At 43.5% G+C, this 23,177-nt stretch overlaps 2 protein-coding genes across 2 annotated transcripts; one reads left to right on the forward strand and one right to left on the reverse strand.

The window, feature by feature from the left end:
• The first annotated feature begins 16 nt into the window (after positions 1 to 16).
• Positions 17 to 6,815, forward strand: RABEPK (Rab9 effector protein with kelch motifs). Its single transcript, XM_073314683.2, is given in 9 exon segments — positions 17 to 108; positions 110 to 169; positions 705 to 767; positions 1,182 to 1,339; positions 2,371 to 2,523; positions 3,547 to 3,708; positions 4,389 to 4,538; positions 5,953 to 6,102; positions 6,481 to 6,815. Coding segments are annotated over 9 exon segments (1,284 nt in total). The 5' UTR covers positions 17 to 31; the 3' UTR covers positions 6,792 to 6,815.
• A 4,309-nt stretch (positions 6,816 to 11,124) lies between these two features.
• On the reverse strand, positions 11,125 to 16,219 carry HSPA5 (heat shock protein family A (Hsp70) member 5). Its single transcript, XM_073314679.1, has 9 exons — positions 16,121 to 16,219; positions 15,694 to 15,825; positions 15,358 to 15,589; positions 14,606 to 14,743; positions 14,143 to 14,255; positions 13,671 to 14,061; positions 13,079 to 13,316; positions 12,660 to 12,827; positions 11,125 to 12,007 (listed from the first exon to the last, which is right to left on the reverse strand). The coding sequence occupies exons 2-9, from the start codon at positions 15,807 to 15,809 to the stop codon at positions 11,451 to 11,453; spliced, it is 1,953 nt and encodes a 650-aa protein (XP_073170780.1). The 5' UTR covers positions 15,810 to 15,825; positions 16,121 to 16,219; the 3' UTR covers positions 11,125 to 11,450.
• Between the last annotated feature and the right edge of the window lie 6,958 nt (positions 16,220 to 23,177).

Raw genomic sequence — 23,177 nt, forward strand, 5'->3', positions numbered from 1 at the left:
GCTGGGAACCAGGGGCCCCGGGCTGCGGTGCATGCTGGGCAGTGTAGTTTCTGTGGGCCCCCTCTACATTGGGGGTGGGCGGGAGGAGAAAAGCGGAGCGAGGCCGGGCCGGGCCGGGCGCCGTCACGTCTCCCCGCTCGGGGGTTCTCTGCCCCCGGGGGCAGCGGCGGTGAGCCGGGGCCGGGGCCGGGGCCTGCGGGAGGGCGAGGGCCGAAGGGGCTGGGACTGGAGCCGGGCGGTGCCCCGCAGACGGCTGGTCGCCCAGTCCTCCAGCCCGCCGGCGCGGCCGCCCCTCCGCCTGGGCAGCGCCGAGCACCTTGTGGAGACGTCGGGACGGGACGGGTCCTGCCTGCGGGGGAGGGACTCCGGGGGGATTTCCCCGCAGGCACTGGGGGAGGGGGGAGATTTCCCCGCAGGCACTGGGGGAGGGGGGGGAGATTTCCCCGCAGGCACTGGGGGAGTGGGGGGAGATTTCCCCGCAGGCACTGGGGGAGGGGGGGGAGATTTCCCCGCAGGCACTGGGGGAGTGGGGGGAGATTTCCCCGCAGGCACTGGGGGAGGGGGGGGAGATTTCCCCGCAGGCACTGAGGGAGTGGGGGGGGGAGATTTCCCCGCAGGCACTGGGAGGGGTTCGGAGGGGTCCTGCAAGGAGGGGGACTCTGGGGGGATTTCCATGACTCTGGCTTTGCCTTCCTTTGCTCAAGATTCATGAGGCCAAAGCTGCTGCCGGTTCTGGAGCCTGGAGCTGTCCCCCAAAGGGCCACATGGTTAGTGCACCCCAGCATTCCCCGTTCATCCTCAGTCCCCCCACCGTGGCTATAATGTGTTATTACAGCATGACCATGATGAGCCCAATGCCCCCACTAGAGTCAGAGTGGCATCAGATTCCCGCATTAAAGCCTGATATAGCACCAGCTTCTTTGATAACTCTGGAGTTCATATTAGAATATGGGGAGTGTTTTTTACATTCTTCCCATCAATAAATGGCACAGTTTTTTCACTTAATCTGTATTCTAAACTTTCATTTTTCCCCTCATTCCCCTGTTCCAGGAGGGATTCACACTCTTCTTCTCTAGCACAGCACTTCCCCATTGAAGGCACTACAAATATCCCTGTCCTTTCCTCCCCAAACCTTTATGTGCTCTCCAGGCCTGATTCATGCCTATATCTCCCTACTCTAGGTATACACTTGTCCCCCTCGGAGAAAGCCCGAGTGCACGCGTTGGCCATAACTGCTTATATTTGCCTCCAGCCCCAACCGCTGGGAAAGGCAAAGTGGTCATCATCGGGGGAGCAGACCCCAATGGCAGCTTCTCCGATGCCCACATCATAGATCTGGGTAAGAACAGGAAATATTTAGTAGTTTTGTTGCCTGTTACGCTGTCTGTCCTTGGAAACCAAAAAGTCTGTTTAATCTTCGCTGTGCTTGGGGAGGTCAGACCAGATCCATGCAAACACCTCAATGGGACAGCAAAAACTGTGATGATAAGGCCTAGAAACAGTGACACAGCTACTTACAGCAGGTCTACGCTACAAATTTACATTGGCGCAGCTGCACCGCATCTGGTGAAGATGCTCAGTCTAAGCCAATGGGAGAGAGCTCTCCCATCAGCTTAACTTCTCCTCCATGGGAGGCAGGAGATGCTTGGCCAGCAACATAGCACTGTCTACACCCGAGCTGAAAGGTCGGCATAACAACATTGCTCGGGGGTGTGGATTTTTCACACCCCTGAGCGATGTAGTTCTATTAAAGTAAATATGTAGTGTAGACCAAGCCTTAGTATTGAGTGTTACAACCTGTCCAGATGGATAAAGGACCCAATCCTGCAGCTGCATGGGTCTGCATATGGCTGTGGATGTCGTTGAAGGATCAGAGCCTAGAAGGAAATAGCGTTTCAAGTTTCTGCTTATTCTGGACTTGAATCTCATGTCTGTGTCCTGAGCTATGGACATCCATAGTCATTTTGTTGGGGGTGGGAGGGGTGAGCTAAGAAAGATATTAGGTGATCTGTCACATGCTTCTCTGCTGGGGTGCATTTATGGGGCACTTTCAAGTATTGGTCTCCACACTCCTGTCATAATGGGAATATGGGCTAACATCAAGGGGCAGTGTTGATAGACTAAAGTAGCTCACCTCGGTTGAATTATTTTGTCTTATATTGAAAGGACTAACTGCCTTGGGACTTACCCCTTGAGGAGGTGGCCATCTACCATCTATCTATGTCTGATTGTCCTCAAGTAGCATTTGTATTTAGCTGAAATTTGTTCATGGATTACACTATACCTCAGTCAGCCTAAGGTAACTGCAGCTGTCCTGGAAACACCAGTGTTGTTGCAAATGGAACTCAGCACTTACTCCCTCCATTGCAGATAAACACCAGTGGGCAATGCCTGGTTGGGTGGGCCTGTTGCCTCGATATGAACATGCCACCTTCATTCCCACAAGCAGCCCCACTAGCCTCTGGGTGTTTGGAGGGGCTGACCAGTCTGGAAATAGAAACTGTGTTCAAGTGCTGAATCTAGGTAAGTGTGTGGTAGAATCTACTCATCCGAGCCTTTTCTCTTCCTTTGTTGGACAGTTGGCTGTGCACCTGTTATACATGTGAGAAACTGTTCGAATTACTTTGTTACATTTGTAAAGTACAGGTTACACCTCCAAAATCTGTATTTACAGGCAAATGATTTCCTTTGTGTCCTCCTAGGAGCATTAAAGACTAGGTAGAATCAAATCTATGACTTTCTAAAATGCTGTGGTGACTTCTGCAGCGTGCCCCTCAGGTTCCTTGCCGCAGGGAATGCACTGTACACTAGCGCTTCACGGCAATGAATCCCATGCTTGGCATTAACGGGAGCATTCTTGTGCCAAATGAGTGGATCCTACCAGAGCCGTATAAACCCACCATGCAGTTCCATGTGTGTGGGCCATTTGAATGAGATGTAGTGTGGTCTGTTCTGCATGTATATTAAAGATTCTTAAGAGACTAGGCATTTGCCCTGGAGGAGTTAACCAAAAATTCATCTCCCTTCTCTGTTGTCTCATGTGCCTGTTGTTTACCTGTCTGTTGCCCTCCACTACACAGGTGACTGCATTTCAGTGGTGCTGCATATATTGCTTGTAAAGAGCTTTTTTTAAAAGTCTTAACTTCTATAATGACAGATTCCCTGTAAAAATCTCTAGGTGTGGAATAAATAAAAGAGCTCTTAGCATTAGTGGGAAATCCCAGGAACCATGTTTGATTTTAGCATATAAATACATTCCACAAAATCCTATGTGGCTAACGTAGAATGGACATAGCACTTTATCAGGTGGTGTAAACAAACCTGAATTAGATGCATGCAACAGACCAAGCTTTCACTTGCAACTTGGATTTTTCACTCATTTCCCAAAAGTCATTTTTTGCCACTTTTGACTTTTTTTCTTAACACTGTGTTTTATGTGTTTAATAACTCCCTACTCAAGTCAACCTCCGCTCTGAAGAATTCATATGAATAAGGTAACTGCTTGTTATATATTTGTGAATAATTATCATTTCATCTTTTAATTAGAAACAGGAATCTGGGAAAGTCCTAAAGTGATTGGGACTCAACCACTCCCTAGGACGTTCCACACGTCATCAGCGGCTATAGGAGACCAGCTTTATGTGCTTGGAGGGGGAGATAAAGGAGCAGAGCCTGTTAAAGATCCACAACTTCACGTGTTTGACACAGGTACCGCTAAATAACTAATGTTTTGTTACAGTGAGTTAAATGATTCATTGTCCACTTGGACTGAAAGGTTGCGTGGCACAGAGATGAAGAAAGGCCTGGAAATACAAATTGTACATAAAGAATTAGGTAATGTGGTATAGTGTATTATTAGACACCGGTTTTTGGCGATAGGTTTAAATTAGATGGATGAGCTGTCCCCCCTACCTGAAGCTTATCAACACCACACAGTCACTTGGAAAGTTGGTAGTATCTTCAGTGGAAAGATCTAAGAGTATCATTGGCATTGTGGTACGGGATTGAGGTGTACTGTCAGAATCCTCCAACTTCTACCACAATTTGCTGCTAGTAGCCATTCTCTTTCAGAAGTGGGAACATATGTTGGTCACTTCGCTACGAAAGGACAATATGTAGAGCAAGAACAATGATTTTTTTTCTACTACATCAGCAGTGTGTAATTACTTCCAGAGGAGATGTACAAATAGCTGCATTTTTTTGCTGAGTGTGTATTTGCATTGCCTCTTGCAATAATCCCAGAAACTAGATGCTTGAGGCTTTTGTTATTGATTTAAAAATCACCTTGTCAGACTTGGTCTAGATGTCCCTAGACCAGGGTTTCTGGTTTAATGTCTTTACAGAGCTCCAACAACACACCACATAATCATATGTACTCCCATTTCTAGCCACTTTGACTTGGTCACAGCCAGAAGTACATGGTAATCCTCCCTCACCTCGGCATGGCCATGTGGTGGTTGCAGTTGGGACCAAGCTTTTCATACATGGTGGGTTATCTGGTGATAAATTTTACAATGATCTGTTCTGCATTGATACAAGTAAGTATATGAAGTAGCTATAGCTGCATTAATAAGTAATGTGATGTGGTCTGCTTTGAGAGAGACCACCTCTTACAGAACCACTAAAATAACTATTGGATACGTGCAATAAATATGCTCCAGTGTGGCTGGTTGGTGCTGGGGCATGTTGCTTTTGTCATGTGTCATGCTGATCTTGCAGGTCTTAAGCAGGCAGAAATCCTATTGGCTTCAGCGAGAGATTTGTCTACAGGTCTAAGGGACTGGGATTTGTGGTGACAATGCAATAGTGTGTGTGGAGGGCCTCCCCTATGCGGCTGGTTACAAGCTGAGAAATATGGGGCACTTCTGTAATATGGCTATGGAGATAATTACTATTCAACGTATCCAAGAGCTGAATGTATGTTGCTGTGGGGGTTCTTCTGATGAAAAACTACCTGACAGTGATTAGTTACCACAAAGTATCTGAAAGACTGGCACCCAACGTTTCTTTCATAAATGACTGCAATAGCATATTCTATAAATATTAATTAAAACAATGCTCTGTCTTTACTGTGTAAGGCACTCTCATGAGTTAGAATGGCAGTGAAAGCACTATCCATTCTAGTGATGCTCTATACAAGTAGAACCTCGGAGTTACCAGCACCTTGAGAATGGAACTTGTTCGTAACTTTGAACAAAACGTTATGGTGATTCTTTCATGTTTACAACATTGACTTAATACAGCTTTGAAACTTTACTATGCAGAGGAAATATGCTGCTTTTAATCATCTTAATTTAAATGAAACAAGCACAGAAAAATTTTCCTTACCTTCTCATATCTTTAAATTTTCCCTTTATTTTTTTTTTAGTAATTTTACATTTAACACAGTACTGGACAGTATTTGCTTTTTTAAAAATCTCTGCTTCTGCCTGATTGCGTACTTCCAGCTCCAAATGAGATGCATGGTTGACCAGTCAGTTTGTAATTCCGAGGTTCTACTGTAGTTTCAGACTGGTGTCCATGAACTGGTTGCTCCCCTATTATATATGGGAGAACATCCTCAACCAAGTGTACTCCTGCTGCTTGATGGCTGTTGGTACCACCAGGAACTCCCATGCAATGGAAAGAAGAAATCTAGCACATCCCCATAGAAGGAAAATCTTTGTGCTTCCCTCAATGCCACCTCCCCAAAAGGACAGTTCCTCTGATGCAGGAAAGTGCTAAGTACCTGCAACTGTTGTTCCCATCCAAAAACAACAGCAGTCTCGTTACCAGCCTGAGGTCTTACAAGCAAAGCCCAAGTGTGACTGCTTTAAAACAAAAGCAAACCCAAAGATGGGTCTGATTTAGAGAATTTCAGGCCCTGCCCAACTGTTGGCCTTTTGATGATAATAAACAGCAGTTTATTTCATTCTCTAAAACGTAGCCATTGATTTATTTTTCTGTTTGTAGATGTTATGACATGGGAAAAGTTACCAGCTGCTGGTGATGTCCCAGGAGGACGGGCAGCCCACTCAGCTGCTGCCTTTGGAAACCATTTGTACATTTTTGGTGGTATGGACCCAACTGGGGCACTGGATACAATGTATAAATATCACATAGGTGGGAAGTTTTTTTTTTTAAAGGTTTCTACCCTTAATTACTGTATGAAACTTTTATATTCAGTTTTATAATAGGAATTATTATTACATCTTCCCTGGAAATTTCAAACCCAATTCCCTTCTTGGTTACCACAACTTTACACCAGCGTGTGTTGGTTGAAATTCAATTCTATCCTGGTATAATGTTATGGTTAAACAGAGCCACCTCCCCACCCCACCCCACCCCACGCTCTTCTTTTTTTTTTTTTTTTTTAAGGGGCTTATAACATTGCAGACTAGTCCATAATTTATGATGATGCCACTATCCTCATTCTTCTTTCCAATTCTGTAAATTTGAAACTGATTTCACAGTGAGTTTTCTGTCTTTTTTGAATTGCAGAAAACCAACAATGGACACTATTAGAATTTGATTCTCCTTTGCCCCCTGGAAGGTTGGACCATTCCATGTGCATCGTTCCGTGGCAAGTATGTGTCAATGTTAAGAACAGTGATTCAGAAGCTGTAACCAGCAGAAATACAATTGGGAAGGAAGCAACTGAAACAGTCAGTGATGAAGGTGACTCTGATCAGGAAAAACAAATAGGAAAAGGCTGCACAGAAGACAAATTGATGTATTTGTTTTTAATATTTGGTGGGATGGATACTCAAGGGGAGATTCACAGGGACTGTATTGTGAATCTGATTAAGTAATAAAACCATAGTACTCAAACTTTCCATTTGTATAAATCTAATTCTTTTTTCAGTTTATAACTGACAAGATCACTCCAAGAAATTAAATCCTGGCATGAACTGACAGTGTTGTGCTAAGCAGAAAACCTTATTTATTAAAATTCTCTTGTTATAGATGAATGTTTATTACTTTGCCTTCCTGGGCTGCTGTGTATATTTACATGTATGTAATGTCCTTCACTTTAAAGGTCACAAACTCCAGAAATGTGTACAGCTACCTTTTATAGCCTCCTTCAGGGGATATGTAACTAATAGGTAGATTTGATGCACATTTTGCTGTTGGCAAGAGTGGAGCTGAAGCCTGGGTGGCTGGCTCTGGAATCTGCCTTGTGATCAAGATGAGCTGATGGAATGTGCTTTGAAGGAAACAAACTAAATTTCATCTCTTTGAGGTAACCTTTCCATAGCAGCCTTCTGATTAGCGAGTTCTCTCCATCTCTAACTTCTCAAGACTGGTCTCCATGGAGAAAGTTTGGCATAAATATGCCAGCATAGTTAAAACTGTTGCTGTATTGGTCTAATCCAGTGTTTCCCAAACTTTTTTGGCCACGGAACACTTTTTAGACTATTACGGAACACTTATAATATTATTTTGTAGTCGTTTGGTTTTCAAATAGAAAATGGTGATATTTATGCTCAAATATATTTTATTTTATAAAACAAAGCAAAAATACAATTTAAAATAACTTGAACTAACAATTTCTAACTGGAAAGCACGTATAAAGTAGTACAAAAATAAAATGCAAGAGTCAAAATTAAATTCTAGATTCTTTTACGGAACACCTATTCACATCGTGTGGAACACCAGTGTTCCACAGAACACAGTGTGGGAAATGCTGCTCTAATCCCTAGATTGCCTCTTATTCCAGTTTTTCTTCTTAGTTTGGAAGTAGTATACAGTAGAACCTCAGTTATGAACATCTCAGGAATGGAGGTTGTTCAACTCTGAACAAAAGTTATTCTTTCAAAAGTTTACAACCCAACACTGACTTCATACAGCTTTGAAACTTTACTGTGCAAGAGAAAAATGCTGCTTTCCTTTTATTTTACATGTTAAGAGTACTGTGTTTGCTTTTATTTTTTGATCTCTGCTGGTGCCTGATTGTGTACCTCTGGTTCCAAATGAGGTGTGTGGTTGACTGATCAGTTTGTAACTGAGGTTCTACTGTATAAATTAAACTTGAAAAAAGCACTTTTACACAAGGGTGTTCACAGTGGTATAACTAGCACTAAAATTGGCTGTGTAGATAAGCCCCTAGAAAGCTCGCCTCAGGTGGGAGCACTAGGTATCTACAATCCTTTTATGATACTGAAGTGTAAAGTTCCTGGATTTAACTTGATACTAGTGACAGGTACAGTATCCATGTGGGCAGTCACCTTATTTTTATCTACTGCTCAAGCTACATTTATGCAGCTGAGGTTGAAAACTAGTGGGTGGAAGTTTAATTATTCTAAATCTAATGCTTATGCCTGTGAGCCTTTCATTTAGTACCTTTAAAAGTTAACATCAAGGACTAGGAAGGTTTGTCATTTAAAAAAATTGAAATGTGTTCCTAGATAAGCCAAAAATTAAATTGTAAATTAATAGGGGCTGAGAGCTGCCCTCTGTGAAATCAATCATTTTGTTGGTTTTCTCCCTGTAACTTAGTCTTAAAGATCAATGTTTAAGTGAAATTTGGCAAAGCCCATGCTACTATTCAGCTATGCTTGGTTGCTAGGTCTGTGGAAGGTGGGACATTTTAATACTAGGAAATGGATAGTGAAGTGGAAATTTGAGATAACATAATTGGACAGTGATGGTAAATAAAACTTTAATCTGAATCAAAGGTAATATGCACTGCCCCAAATAATTCTTGTAGTGGCTCAGGTAAGTGAATGAAGGGGGAAGGCCAGTTCATAAGAATGGCAATACTGTGTCAGGCCAAAGGTCCATCCAACCCAGTATCCTGTCTACCGACAGTGGCCAATGCCAGGTGCCCCAGAGGGAGTGAACCTACCATGTAATGATCTAGTGATCTCTCTCCTGCCATCCATCTGCACCCTCTGACAAACAGAGGCTTGGGACACCATTCCTTATCCATCCTGGCTAATAGCTATTAATAGACTTAACCTCCATGAATTTATCCAGTTCTCTTTTAAACCCTGTTTAGTCCTAGCCTTCACAACCTCCTCAGGTAAGGAGTTCCACAGGTTGACTGTATGGTGTGTGAAGAACTTCCCCTTATCTGTTTTAGACCTGCTGCCCATTAATTTCATTTGGTGGGAACAAATAACTTTTCCTTATTCACTTTCTCCACACCACTCATGATTTTATAGACCTCTATCATGTGTCCTCTTTTCCAAGCTGAAAAGTCCTAGCCTCTTTAATCTCTCCTCACATGAGACCCGTTCTAAACCCCTAATGATTTTAGTTGCTTTTTTCTAATGCTAATGTATCTTTTTTGGGTTGAGGGGACCACATCTGTAAGCAGTATTCAAGCTGTGGGTGTACCATGGATTTATATGAGAAATAAGATATTCTCTATCCCTTTAATTATTCCTAACATCACATTTGCTATTTTGACTGGTACACAACACTGTGGATGTCTTCAGAGAACTATTCACAATGACTCAAGATCTGTCTCCTGATTAGTTGTAGCTAAACTAGCCTGTCATATGCTATGTATAGTTGGGGTTATTTTTTCCAATGTGCATTACTTTTAGTCTCATTAAATTTCATCTGCCATTTTGTTGCCCAATCACTTAGTTTTGTGAAATTCTTCAGTCTGCTTTGGTCTAAACTATCTTGAGCAGTTTAGTAGTATCTGCAAACTTTGCTACCTGTTTACCCATCTCCAGTTCATTTATGAATAAATTGAATAGAATTGGTCCTTAGGACTGACTCTTGCGGAACACTACTAGTTACCCCTCTCCATTCTGAGAATTTACCATTTATTCCTATTCTTTATTCCCTGTCTTTTAACTAGTTCTCAATCCATGACAGGATCTTCCCTTTTATCTCATGACAACTTAATTTACATAAACTTTGCAAAGGGACCTTCTCAAAGGCTGCCAGGAAATCTAATGACACTATGTCCACATTTGTTGACCTCTTCAAAGAGCTAATAGATTACTAAGATATGATCTCTCTTTACAGAAACCATGTTGACTTTTGCCCAACAAAAATTCTTTACTATTGTTTCAACTAATTTGCCCAGTACTGACTCATGAAGCTTTTTCCCATGGTTCAGCAAATGAAAGGAACTGGGTGAGTGGCTGCATTAAGGGATTAAAAGTATGGTATTATGAACAAAGTAACCACACATTTGACAGAACTGTGTCCAAGTTTGGCTGTTTCACTACACCCTTAGTGTGTTAGAGGCCAAGAAGTGGTTAGGTTGAATAGAGTTTAATGTGGAAATAAGAGGTAATGTAACTGGGGCATCAAAAACTCAGGATCTAGTAAAAGCTAGATATAGCCTTGTCACAGTAATGGAGGAGGCTATTCCAGTGAAGTATTTACACTTAGAGGAAAATCCCTGTAGTGTAGAATGAAATACTGCTTTTTAGGATCATGTATATTTGTGCAGGACTTTGCACATTTAAACAGTCTGCTCATCTGAAAATGCATATAGAAGATTTGTCTTCTGGACCTAATGACAACTTTCTAGTCAAGTCATACCACTGCTTTTAGTGACTTTGATTGGGCCATTAGAATGCAAGCTCTGGGTAAGGAAACTTATTCCTGGCAAGTGCCATACAGAACACTGGAGCTAAGTCAATACTGTCAGAGAGCCTAGGAGCATGATAATTAGGTGCATGGTTCAGCCAGGCATTTCCTATGCTATACTGTTTGCTAAGCCTCTGCTACATCTCTGCCTCAAAGCTGCACACATTCAATAGCTTTTAAGATCTCTCAAGAGGAAGCTACAAAGTCAAAGGACACCTTTGGGTGTCACATCATTTTCCAAGGCTGAAATCAGCTTTAGCATTAGAAAATAGAAAGCCTGTCAAAGCCAAGCTACATGAACAGCATGTTTTATCACGTTAGGATATACTTCTACGTACAACAGGTTTGGAATGTAATCCAAAACTGTGACAAGGGAGATAAACTGCTAACTTGCTAGGAAAAAGGACCTGACAACTGTTGTGCCTAGTAGCACTTCAGATTAAATGCTTACACACTGAAGTACTTGGACTATTTGCAGGATGAACAGAACTTTAGTTGAAGAGAACATTTTAAGTAAGTGAACTGCACTCTGAGTTTGATAGTCTATAAACAGACATGACAGGAAATATGAAATTAAGCTAGATCCAGTGTAAATAACAAATTTATTGTGGTCACTTGGGTAGAAAAAAGTTCTACACAGAATGCACATGACCAGTTAGAATGTTTTCAACTGGAAAATTTCTAAACCCACAACTCATTTTACAGTCCCACCCCACTACCCTTCCCTCCCACCTCCCCACAGACATCAAGCAACTGCTAATGAAAAGCAGTAAACAGCCACTTTGGGCTAACATTTCCATCTCCACTCAGAAGTGAAGATTCCAATTACATTCCAGATTAGAGTTCAATATTATCTTAACAGAAGAGTTCCTGAGTCCAGTATTTACAAGGTAACATTCAGAAATCAAGATTTACAATTCATCCTTCTCTCCTGCTTCCTCTTCAGGGGGAGGTCCTGCACTTCCATAAAGCTTGCTAACAATTGGCTGGACAACCTCCTCCAGCTCCTTCTTTTTAGCTTTGAAATCTTCAATTTCAGCATCTTGGTGGCTTTCAAGCCATTCAATCTTTTCCTCTACTGCCTTCTCTATTGTTTCCTTGTCTTCAGATGAGAGTTTGCCACCTAGTTTCTCTTTGTCCCCAATCTGATTCTTCAGTGAATAAGCATAGCTTTCCAACTCATTTCTGGTATCAATACGTTCTTTAAGCTTTTTGTCTTCCTCTGCAAACTTCTCAGCATCATTAACCATTCTCTCAATCTCCTCTGGTGTCAGACGGTTCTGGTCATTGGTAATTGTAATCTTGTTTTTATTTCCTGTGCCCTTGTCTTCCGCTGTAACACGGAGGATTCCATTCACATCTATCTCAAAGGTAACTTCAATCTGTGGGACACCACGAGGAGCAGGAGGGATTCCAGTCAAGTCAAAAGTACCCAGGAGATGGTTATCCTTGGTGAGAGGACGTTCACCTACAGAGGTAAGAGTTTTAGTTTGTACTTGTACTTAAAAGTGGTGTTACATGTGGTTTGACATGACTAATCTTAGGTTTTGAACCTATATTTTGTTTCACTTTAAGGGGAGGTGAAAGCCCAGCTCAAGTGTGGGAACACTTGAATCTCTGAATGATGACCAGATGGCCTACTCCCAAAACAAGAAATGTTTTAAGTGTTATTTGACTTTAATTGCCTGGAGCAGCATGTATCTTTGCCTGTAACAGCAAAGAGAAATACTGAGACACCCAGGTTCGTAGTAAAAAGGGCTTTACAATATCAGTTTATTTTAAACTGAATGAGGGTGATTTAGACTTCTCCCTCCAGAGACCACAAGATTAGTGCCCTCATGCAAAGGGAGGAGGGGAACACTGGACAATCCAATCAAGCACTCTATTACTGGAACACTAGTATTCTTTAAGATGCTACAAGTAGCCTTTTGAGTTGGTCTGTTACCAAGGTCTCCCCACTAGAGTTGTTTCTTAAGGGCTATAATGAGGAATTCTGAGATGACTTTTGAGGCATGGTCATTCATTGCTCCACGTCTAACTTTAAGAACTTTACTAAGTTTTCACAAAAAAGTGGTGTACAGGATACATCCTATTTTAGTTCAGTGATACAGGACACTTACCTTCATAGACCTTGATTGTTACAGTTGGCTGGTTATCAGAAGCTGTGGAGAAAATCTGCGATTTCTTGGTGGGGACAACAGTATTTCTTGGGATGAGCTTGGTCATAACACCCCCAACAGTTTCAATGCCAAGTGTCAGAGGACACACATCAAGTAACACCAGGTCACCTAAAAGAGACATGTTTCTAGCTTTACTCCTATTCACAGTTAGAGATTCTATTGTTAGACTAGAAATGACAAGGGCCCATAATTACTGTAGCCTTATGAAAGTATGGCAAGTAGAGTGTTCCTAGTAACAATGTTAATTAGAATTTAACATACATGATTTCTGTTCTCAACTTGGATCAGGCCTCCAAAAACCTGCTCCAATACTAGAAGTGTAAAAACTCTGAAAGTTACTAGTTTAGGTTTGCACCTACCAGTATCTTGGTCACCCGAAAGGACACCAGCCTGAACAGCGGCACCATAAGCAACAGCCTCATCTGGATTGATGCCACGAGAAGGCTCTTTACCATTGAAGAACTCTTTAACAAGCTGTTGTATCTTGGGGATTCGAGTAGAGCCACCCACAAGTACAATCTCATCAATGTCGGATTTCTTCAGGTCAGAATCTTCTAGAACTTTCTGCACAGGCTTCATGGTGGAACGGAACAGATCCTAAAAGGCAAAAAGTGACAAAAGTAAGGTAAGGCACTACTTCTCCCCTATGCTGGAGAAATCTCAGCAAAGTGTGGTCTGGACAAATGACCATGAGCAAGCCAAAACACACACCAAGCATTGACTCCAGCCAGATGTCATCTTACCACATGACCTTGGGCAAATCTCTTGCCTTAGTTTCTCCTCCCTATTCCCATGTCAGCTAGGGAGTTATTGCTTCATAGCAGAGTTATGTTTATTGTGTTTTGTAAATTTAATGCAGCATAAGCAATAGCTGAACATACTAAACATGCAAGTAACTGCAAGACACTGATTTACCACAAAGCAATTGTAACTCTAGCTTCAAATACTAACCATATTCAGTTCTTCAAACTTTGCGCGAGTCAGTGTCTCAGAGAAGTCCTCTCCTTCAAAGAAGGACTCTATTTCAATTCTAGCCTGATGCTGAGAGGACAAAGCTCGCTTTGCTTTCTCTACTTCCCGACGTAGCTTCTGTACAGATCTGTTGTCCTTCCTAACATCTTTTCCAGTTTTCTTCTTGTATAACTTGATGAAGTGTTCCATAACACGTTGGTCAAAGTCCTCTCCACCCAAGTGAGTATCTCCATTTGTAGCCACAACTTCAAAGACACCATTATCAATTGTGAGGAGAGAGACATCAAAGGTTCCACCACCTAGATCAAATACAAGGATGTTCTTCTCACCCTCCCGCTTATCCAGTCCATAAGCAATGGCGGCAGCAGTACTGTGATGAAGAAATAGTAGTTAGACAACTCACAAGGCCTAGTACAGCATGACATTGCAGAACAGTTACAAAACTACTCACGGTTCATTGATTATTCTCATTACATTCAATCCAGCAATGGTACCAGCATCCTTTGTAGCTTGACGCTGAGCATCATTGAAATAAGCTGGGACAGTGACAACAGCATGGGTAACCTAGAAGAGCAGGATGAGGATTAATGTAACAACTTCAATAATCAGCAGCAACAACACAAATGAAAGCTTGACAATTTCCAAGTGTTAGAGGAACTGCCACTGCCTTGAGTGCCTTCTCACCCTTCCAGGTGAAGAATGGCTTCCTTTAATGGTACCCCTAGAGTGGGCAGACAAGAATTAAGCAAAGCTCAATGGGTCCTGTCTGAGCTCTTCAAGTGCTCCCAGCCAAACTGGGTAGAAATTGAGAGTCAAACTTTGGTCTGCAGCTTGGGAGATCACCTGCTGCTATCACTTTGGAAAACTGCTGCTTCTACAAGATGTCACAGTTGACCATTTGTTATGTTACCTACCTTCTTTCCCAAGTAGGCCTCAGCAGTTTCCTTCATCTTTGTCAAAACCATAGCAGAAATTTCTTCTGGAGCAAATGTCTTTGTCTGTCCACCACCAACATCAACTTGTATATATGGCTTGGTCTTCTTTTCAAGAACCTTTAAGAACATGAACACTTAAGTTTAAAGAATGTATTTCTAGTAATTTTAAATCTTTGAAGAGAACTGGAACCTGAACAATACTCACTACTCAAAAAAGTCAAGAAAGGAGAGAAGAGCAGACAATAGATGTTCTCTCCAGTAATATTTTATGCCGAGAGCCCACATTGATTACAATTATGTACATGGATATTACATGTCAGTTCCATTTCCACAATCCATACATTTTTTATTCAAGGCAAGATATTTAGCATTCTGAACTACTCCAGTTATGGGACAGACTATGTGAATAATAGTAACTGTTTCCATCTTAATCACCCTCCCTAATTAGTAAAAAAATTAGGGTTTATTGGACAGCAATTAATGATTTTTGGATGTCCAAGAGACTTCATTTTGCGATTATGAATAAGGGGAAGATACAATGAAAACACAAGTCACCTACTGGAGTTTAGATCTGTAATATCCACAAAGACTTTTATTATGCCACAGTCTGATGTAGCAGACCCTCAATCCCATAGGCTTTGACACAGAATCTGAGTCCACAAGTCACTCTTCTCCAACATAAGAGTGGCCTGCCAAGTTAAGCAGTTTGCAGTGTGAATTTTGGCACATACCTTGAAAGGCAGATATTTGATATCCTGTTGCACTGAGGGATCATTCCACGTGCGGCCAATCAGGCGTTTGGCATCGAACACCGTATTCTCGGGATTGGAGGTGAGCTGATTCTTCGCAGCATCGCCGATGAGACGCTCCCCTTCGGGGGTGAACGCGACGTAGGACGGCGTGATCCGGTTGCCCTGGTCATTCGCAATGATTTCCACGCGGCCGTTCTTAAAGACGCCAACGCTGTGAGAGCAAAGCCGGGGTCAGCCGTGCGGGACAGGGCCCCGGCCCCGCGTGGGGAGAAGGGGCCGCGGCGGCCCTGGCCGGGCAGCCCGCGCTCTACGCACCATGAGTACGTGGTTCCCAGGTCGATGCCCACCACGGTGCCCACGTCCTCCTTCTTCTCCTCCTCGCCGCGCCCGCTGCCCAGCAGCAGCAGCACCACCAGCAGCGCCCGCCTCATGCCGTCCGCCGGGAACCTGGCAGCGCAAGGGAAACGCCTCAGGCCCCCGGCCCGGCCCGGCCCCGCCGCATCCGCCCGCCCGCCGCGCCTCAGGCCCCCGGCCCGGCCCGGCCCCGCCGCATCCGCCCGCCCGCCGCGCCTCAGGCCCCCGGCCCGGCCCGGCCCCGCCGCATCCGCCCGCCCGCCCGCCGCGCCTCAGGCCCCCGGCCCGGCCCGGCCCCGCCGCATCCGCCCGCCCGGAGACTAGGGCCCTCCATCGCCCGGGGCGCCGGCACCGCGGCCCCACACACTAGGCCGCACGCCCCACTCACCGTTACCGCGCCACACACACAGACCCGCTCCGCTCGCTACTGCCGGCGCTATGCCTAGGCCACCCCGGCCTCCCACCCTTATATACCCTCCCTCATGGCTTCGTGGAGGCTAGCTATTGGTTGCGGAACCTGCGCTGGAACCTTTCCATTGGTTGGCGCCGACTAAGCTGGCTACTCTTGATTGGCGGAGATCAACCTCTCCGCAATGACGTGTGGCGTCGCGCCCCTCCGTCGTCGTTCCATTGGTCCGCTTGACCCGTGTCGCGGACCAATCAGCTTCGAAGGGACAGCCAAGCGGAGTGAGCCTATTGGTTAGGAGCAGTGGTCACGCTGAAAGAAGAGAGGCAGGGCTGGTCCATTCTGGAAGTTTCTATGGTTACCAGCCCCTGGGGAGGGAGCTGGGGATGGGGGAGCCAGGGGAGTGGGCTGGGGAAGTGGGGGCCAGCGGTTGTCAGGAGAGACCAAGGAGCTAATGGTCACCGCGCCTGTACCCACTGCTAGGAGCCGGGGCCTGGGGCTCGGTGAGGCTCTCCCCACGGGGCCTCGATGGGCCAGAGGATGACGTCCCAATGCAGAGGTCACGGCGGGTCTGGAGACGGTGTGACCTCTCCACACGGCAGCCTCATCGGAGCAGGGGATGGCCTGGCGCTCGATGGGCCAGAGGACGGCGTGACGTCCCACCGCAGAGGTCACAACTGGTGGCAGGATGACATCCCGCCATGGAGGCCATGACGAGAAGCCCTGCAAGGAAGGAACAGCAGAGCAATGTGACTACCCACGTGGAAGCTGGGATGGTGTGATGTGATGCCCCCATGCAGAGGGCATGGTGGGACGTTATGTCACAACACAACTCCTCTGATGTTATTGTATGCGTCCCATAGAGAAAGTTAGGGATGAAAACACTTCAGGTGTCAGTGTGTTATCTGCATTGTACATTGACATAGAGTAAAACAAAACCCTTCATTTCCATGTAAAACTGCCTTAAAAATTAAGCCGGAATAAATAGACATTTACTCTAAATTAGACCACTCATAACATCAATTTCTGGCTCTCATCAAGGAGTTGTTCAGAAATAAGACTGGATCTGGGATGAAATGTGGAATATATAATAAGCATTAACTTGTGAAGAACTGGGTGTTAATTCTCAGCTTCAGGTCTTTCTAAACAAAAAAGAGGTCTGTTTGCTGATATAATCTCACCCTTTTGTTTTTTGTTGCTCCATTCAAATTGGAAAATGAACAGGTCCTTCCTATTGGGTTTGGCCCTTTTTAGGCTTTGTTATTGAGTCACAATGGCTTGTTATTGCACCACCACATCATGACACAAATATCATTCACTCCCTCGCATAATGTCAGCCTAAAGATATCTCAGGATAGGTGGAAATTCTATAGTTAGTCATAAAATAAACTGGTTTCAGAGTAACAGCCGTGTTAGTTTGTATTCGCAAAAAGAAAAGGAGTACTTGTGGCACCTTAGAGACTAACCAATTTATTTGAGCATAAGCTTTCGTGAGCTACAGCTCACTTCATCGGATGCATACTATACTGGTTGCAATATTGGAGGCTTGGATTAGGATGGGTTGGAGAAGATGGATTTCTGCCTGGCCTCTCAGTCCCAAGAGCAAGTCAAATAAATTGGTTAGTCTCTAAGGTGCCACAAGTCCTCCTTTTCTTTTTATAAAATAAACTGTCACTACACATTTAACTCCCTTGAACTACTGATATAGTAGATTTGTGTGCCCTCCTATCTATTCTATATATATGTAGCTAAACTTTACAAAAAATCACCTTCAGGCAAAATCTATGTCTGGCAAGTTTCAGCTGAAAGAGGAAAGTTTTCAGGAAGTTATATATGACAAAACAAAAGGCTAGAATGAAAACTGTTATGCATCCTTTAAAAGGCATTAAGCTCGGGACCTAATCAGTTTGGAAACCTAAGTTAAATGAAGTTTCAGGTATTGTACCTGCTTCAAAAAAGTCCTCCTGCCAATTTCTGCACTTTTACAATCACATTTTCTGATATTGTTTGTTTTTCTCCTATAGTTCTGTGAAAGACCGAAGCAAATGATGCCCAAGAAAGTAACATTCTAGAACAATTAAACTGTTGACTTGTAAGTGAGGAGACAAATCTTTCAGAGGAGCTGGACTGAGACTAAACTAAATACAAAACTCATTTCTTCCATTTTTCTTTCCCTTCATAAATTCTTTACACAGACATTCAACATTCTCTCTCGCTCTCTCTCTCTCTGTTTCTCACACACACACACACAACCAAAAATCCAAAAATACATACTAAAGAAGCTATTTTCACAAGTTGAAGAGGAGAGGGATTGTTATATATATATTTTTAAATAACTGAGAAGCGCTCACAGTGCAGGAGGCCATATAAGCATATATACAGAAAGATTAGATTTATACAAAGAGAATGTTTGTACAGTGTTCTAAACGTGAAAATGCTATATCAAGCCTGGTTTTTGTTGCATGAGCTGCACTCTGCTTAAGTGGACAGCTTTCTTCAGGGGTTCTCAAACTTCGTTGCACTGCGACCGCCTTCTGACAACCAAAATTACTACCCCAGGAGGGGGACCAAAGCCTGAGCCCGCCCGAGCCCCACTACCTCAGGCCAGGGGGCCAAAGCCGAAGCTCCAGGGCTGCAGCCCCATGCAATGGGCCTGTAACCTGAGCCCTGCCACCCAGGCTGAAGCCCTCAGGCTTCAGCTTCAGTACCAGGCGGTGGGGCTCAGGCTTTGGCTTCAGCCCCGGACCCCAGCAAGTCTAACAGAAGCCCTGGCAACGCCATTAAAACAGGGTCGCGACCCACTTTGGGGTCCCAACCCACAGGTTGAGAACCACTGCTTAACACCATTAAGTGAACTACACTGGTTCAAACCGTGCCAGGAGACCATCAGGAGAGACAAAGAGGCCATAACTACAGTATGCTGTGCTGTCCCTTCGTGAGTAAGTCACTGCCATTTTTATTCCCCACTCACCCTTTTTCAAATATCTCCTTTTAACCTTTACATTATACCAGTGGTGGGCAACCTGCAGACCATGGCCCGCACACGGCCTAGCAGGGTAATCTGCAGCGACGTGCTGGCTGCTGCTTCCCGCAGCTCCCATTGCCCGGGAATGGCGAACTGCGGCCACTGGGAGCTGCGGGCGGCTGTGCCTGCGGATGATCAATGTAAACAAACTGTCTTGTGGCCTGCCAGCAGATTACCTGGACGGGCCACGTGTGGCCAGCTGGCCACAGGTTGCTCATCACTGCATTAAACAGTCTTTGACTTTGGAGGATTTGGGTAGTTTATATATATGCACTTGATTTTTTTCTTTCTTTGCCATTATTTTGAATTTGTGTTGACACAGTGTTGTTATTTAATTTCCTTCTTTAAAGGGACCTTAAGTTACTGATTCAAATTACTGTACTTAATCTTCAGAAGAGGACTCTCTCCTGGCATATACCTATGCTTCCTGGGAGTTGGATAGAATCTGGATACTCTATTTCTCCTTAGGCAAAACTTGTATATATAAGGGGAATGTTTTTCTCTTCCTAGCTGAGAACCTGGGTGGCAGGGCTCAGGTTACAGGCCCATTGCATGGGGCTGCAGCCCTGGAGCTTCGGCTTTGGCCCCCTGGCCTGAGGTGGTGGGGCTCGGGCGGGCTCAGGCTTTGTTCCCCCTCCTGGGGTTGTGTAGTAATTTTGGTTGTCAGAAGGGGGTCGCAGTGCAACGAAGTTTGAGAACCCCTGAAGAAAGCTGTCCACTTAAGCAGAGTGCAGCTCATGCAACAATAACCAGGCTTGATATAGCATTTTCATGTTTAGAACACTGTACAAACATTCTCTTTGTATAAATCTAATCTTTCTGTATGTTTGTTTAGCTCTAGAGGAAGCAATCTCATAATAATAGCAAATGTTCTGAGTTTCTTTTTGGAATACAAGATGGCAGCTGACTGTATTGCACCCAAGCTTAACAGCGTGTAATATGCTGTGTGTTTTTGCTTGACTGCCATTATTGGGCATATTTCAATTTGCTACATTTAGGCCTGAAGGAGTTAGGGTGTGATGATTCACAAAAAGACTGGTGGATAGAGCTTTGGAGGTTGTAGATAGGCAAATTTTTCATGTTATATCATGAAAGGTTGCTTGGAAGGGAAATCTCGAAGGATAACTCAGGTGCTGCAGGAAAATGGTGCTGGTGATTCAGTAAAGGCTACTGTCCCTCGATCAGTACTGATCCCCACATCCAATCATGATGCTAGGGGACACCATACTAATATTTGCAAAAACGTTTGAGGTCCTGGAATGGAAGGTTCTTAGTGTTAGGTAGCATTATTAATTAATTTATTATTATTACTAGAGCTTCCAAATGCTTCCAAATGTAAATGAGATATTAAATAGAGTTACCAACAACATTTGGTTATTAAAAATCCTTTAGCATTTTTCAGAAGAGTAAATGTGTGAAACCTGCTGTCCTAATAACTTTTTGTGTGAGTAATTACATTCCACCACACTGAATTCTCCCTGCTGTGTCAATTGGATACAAGATTCTCTTTCATCAGTGAGGATTGTCGGGGCGGTAGGCTGAGAGTCAGGAGCTCTGGGTTCTATTTCTAGCTCTGCAACTAACTCACTTTGTGACCTTTAGCAAATTATTTAATCTTTCTGTGCCTCAGTTTCCTCATCTGTTAAATGTTGATAATGCTTCTCTATCTCACAGGGTAGTTGTGAAGTTAAATTAATGTCTGTAAAGTTCTTTGAGTTGTAAGGTCCTAAAGAAGGACCAAGTAATATTATTACTATGATAGTATGATTATTATTAATTTCCTATCCTAAACTGTTATGTAACGTTGCTGTTCACTGTTAATCAACTGCTTTGTTCCATCCTAGAGGTGGCTGTACTGAGTAATTCTGCTCTGCTCTGCTCTGGATCACATTCCATATACAGTACCACTCCATCCTATCCCCTGTGTGGCTCTGACTCCTTAGAGCAGGATATACCACCTGTTTGTAAAGTACTTTGGGGTGAAAGGCACTATAGAAGTGCAAGAGATTATCTAGAGGCATTATAGAGAATGATGCTAGTTATCTAAATTGCATAATTTATAGAGGTGAACTCTGCAGAAGCTGTGAACAGGGTAGTTGAAAGCAGATATATAATATATAATACATGACTGATTTTTCACATAGTTGTTTATATTTCATAGACATATGTGATAAAGCCAGTTCACAATAAACACTGAAGGTTTGCTATCCTCATTAGATAGTCACTTCAGATCAGAGAGATGTCTCCACTGGGCTTTTCCCTCAGTTCACAGACAAGTTGCCTTTCAAGATTCTAGTAGCTTCTACAACTCAGGTGCCTCAAAAAATAGAAGACAGGGAAAAAGTGTTCAGAATAGGCAGGTTAGCAAGTGCTATCCATGAAAGCTTATGCCCAAATAAATTTGTTAGTATCTAAAGTGCCACAAGGACTCCTCATTATAAAGAAAATGTTATTGGTGCCATTTAAAAATCATCACAGTTGGGGAAGGAGAAGGACTGTAAACCCATTGATTTGGAGGCGAGGGGATGTGGGTCAGAGGAAGCACAAGATATGCAGTTGCAGTATGTGACTGAGTTCAAAAATATTTTTTACTCCCAGTTGCCACAAGGTGGGTTGCTAGTCTCATATTCAGTTTGTGGAAGTATAACGTTGCATAAGGGGACATGCTGGATACATTGTATATGAGAGGGCATGCCAAAACATGTTACAAAGTATCTGAGGGAGCACACCTAGGGACAGTTAGCTTTTGAATGGAGAAGCAATTAAGATAGAGCCAGCACATCTAAGAAGCAGGCATCAGAATGGAAGGTGTGAAGGGCAATTAGTTAAGTTAACTGGAAGCTGTTAAAGGAGATTGTTAAGGGTGGCAGGTAATTGAAGATACGTGACTGGTCTCAGGGATCTCGAAGGGTGGTGACTAAAGTCTTTTTCTTCTTTTGTCTGTAACTTCTCTGTAACTTGTTCTCCAAAAAACTGTATAAATTAAAAGACACAAGCCCCACTCGGGGGGCTCACTTCTAAATGTATTAGCAGAGCAGCTTTGCTAATAAAACAGAGTGGTCTGATAAACTGTGATTTTGAGTCAAACTTTGACAAGTTCTAATAGGACGAGTTTCCACATCCTCAACTCCTTCAAATGGGGAAGAAATAACTAGTTCTTGGTCTGATGAGTCTTTTAGACTCTAGCTATCAGAAGCTGAGCAGTTATTATTTATTTAAACCTATCAAAATCAGACTGCATCTTGAGAAATTGGAATGTATTGGATGAAAAGGCACAAAGCATACAACTACAGGAACAGTGACTTCAAATATCATCAGTCATGTGATCTGGCTGACCTAAATCTTACACTTTACTGTATGTCAGGATTTAAACCACTCCATGCCACTTGCTTACCTGAATTGAAGATGCTGCTTCCCTTACCCTAGCCTGACAACTCTGCATCTTAGTAAAATGTCTGTTATCCAAATATACAGTGTAGTTGTAGCCCTGTCGATCCCAGGATATTAGAGGATATTATCCAAATAGTGATTAATCAAAAAAAGACAGATCATTGGTGAAATTTCATTCCCCCCTGGAGACTTGGTAGTCACAGATTTATATTCTCTGGAGATGCACAGAATTTAGCAACCACTGAAATGTAAAATAATAAAAACCGAAAAGCTGTAAAACCCCCTTCTTTCCTCCCCCACCCTTTACTGACTCAGTCACTGAATCTATCCACAGCACTCTTTCCATCACCTTCCACTTCTCTGCCCCTCTCTCCTATTTCAGAATCCATCCTGATTGGATAACTTTCCCCATCCTCTTTCTTTGCTCTTTCTCCCAGTCTGCTGAATGTTTCTGGAGAAAGTCCCATGATCATGTAAACTTTCTTCACTGCAAAGTTATCCTCTTTCAGGTCTTTCATCCTCTTGGCCAAGCCACACTACTTCTCCATTCTCCTTGACTATATAATTCCAGCTGCCTATGCACCACCTTTGATTCCCTCTTCAAACCCTCTCTTATCTCTGCCT

Source organism: Lepidochelys kempii, chromosome 16 (genome assembly GCF_965140285.1).
Source record: "Lepidochelys kempii isolate rLepKem1 chromosome 16, rLepKem1.hap1, whole genome shotgun sequence".
NCBI classification, from domain to species: Eukaryota; Metazoa; Chordata; order Testudines; family Cheloniidae; genus Lepidochelys; species Lepidochelys kempii.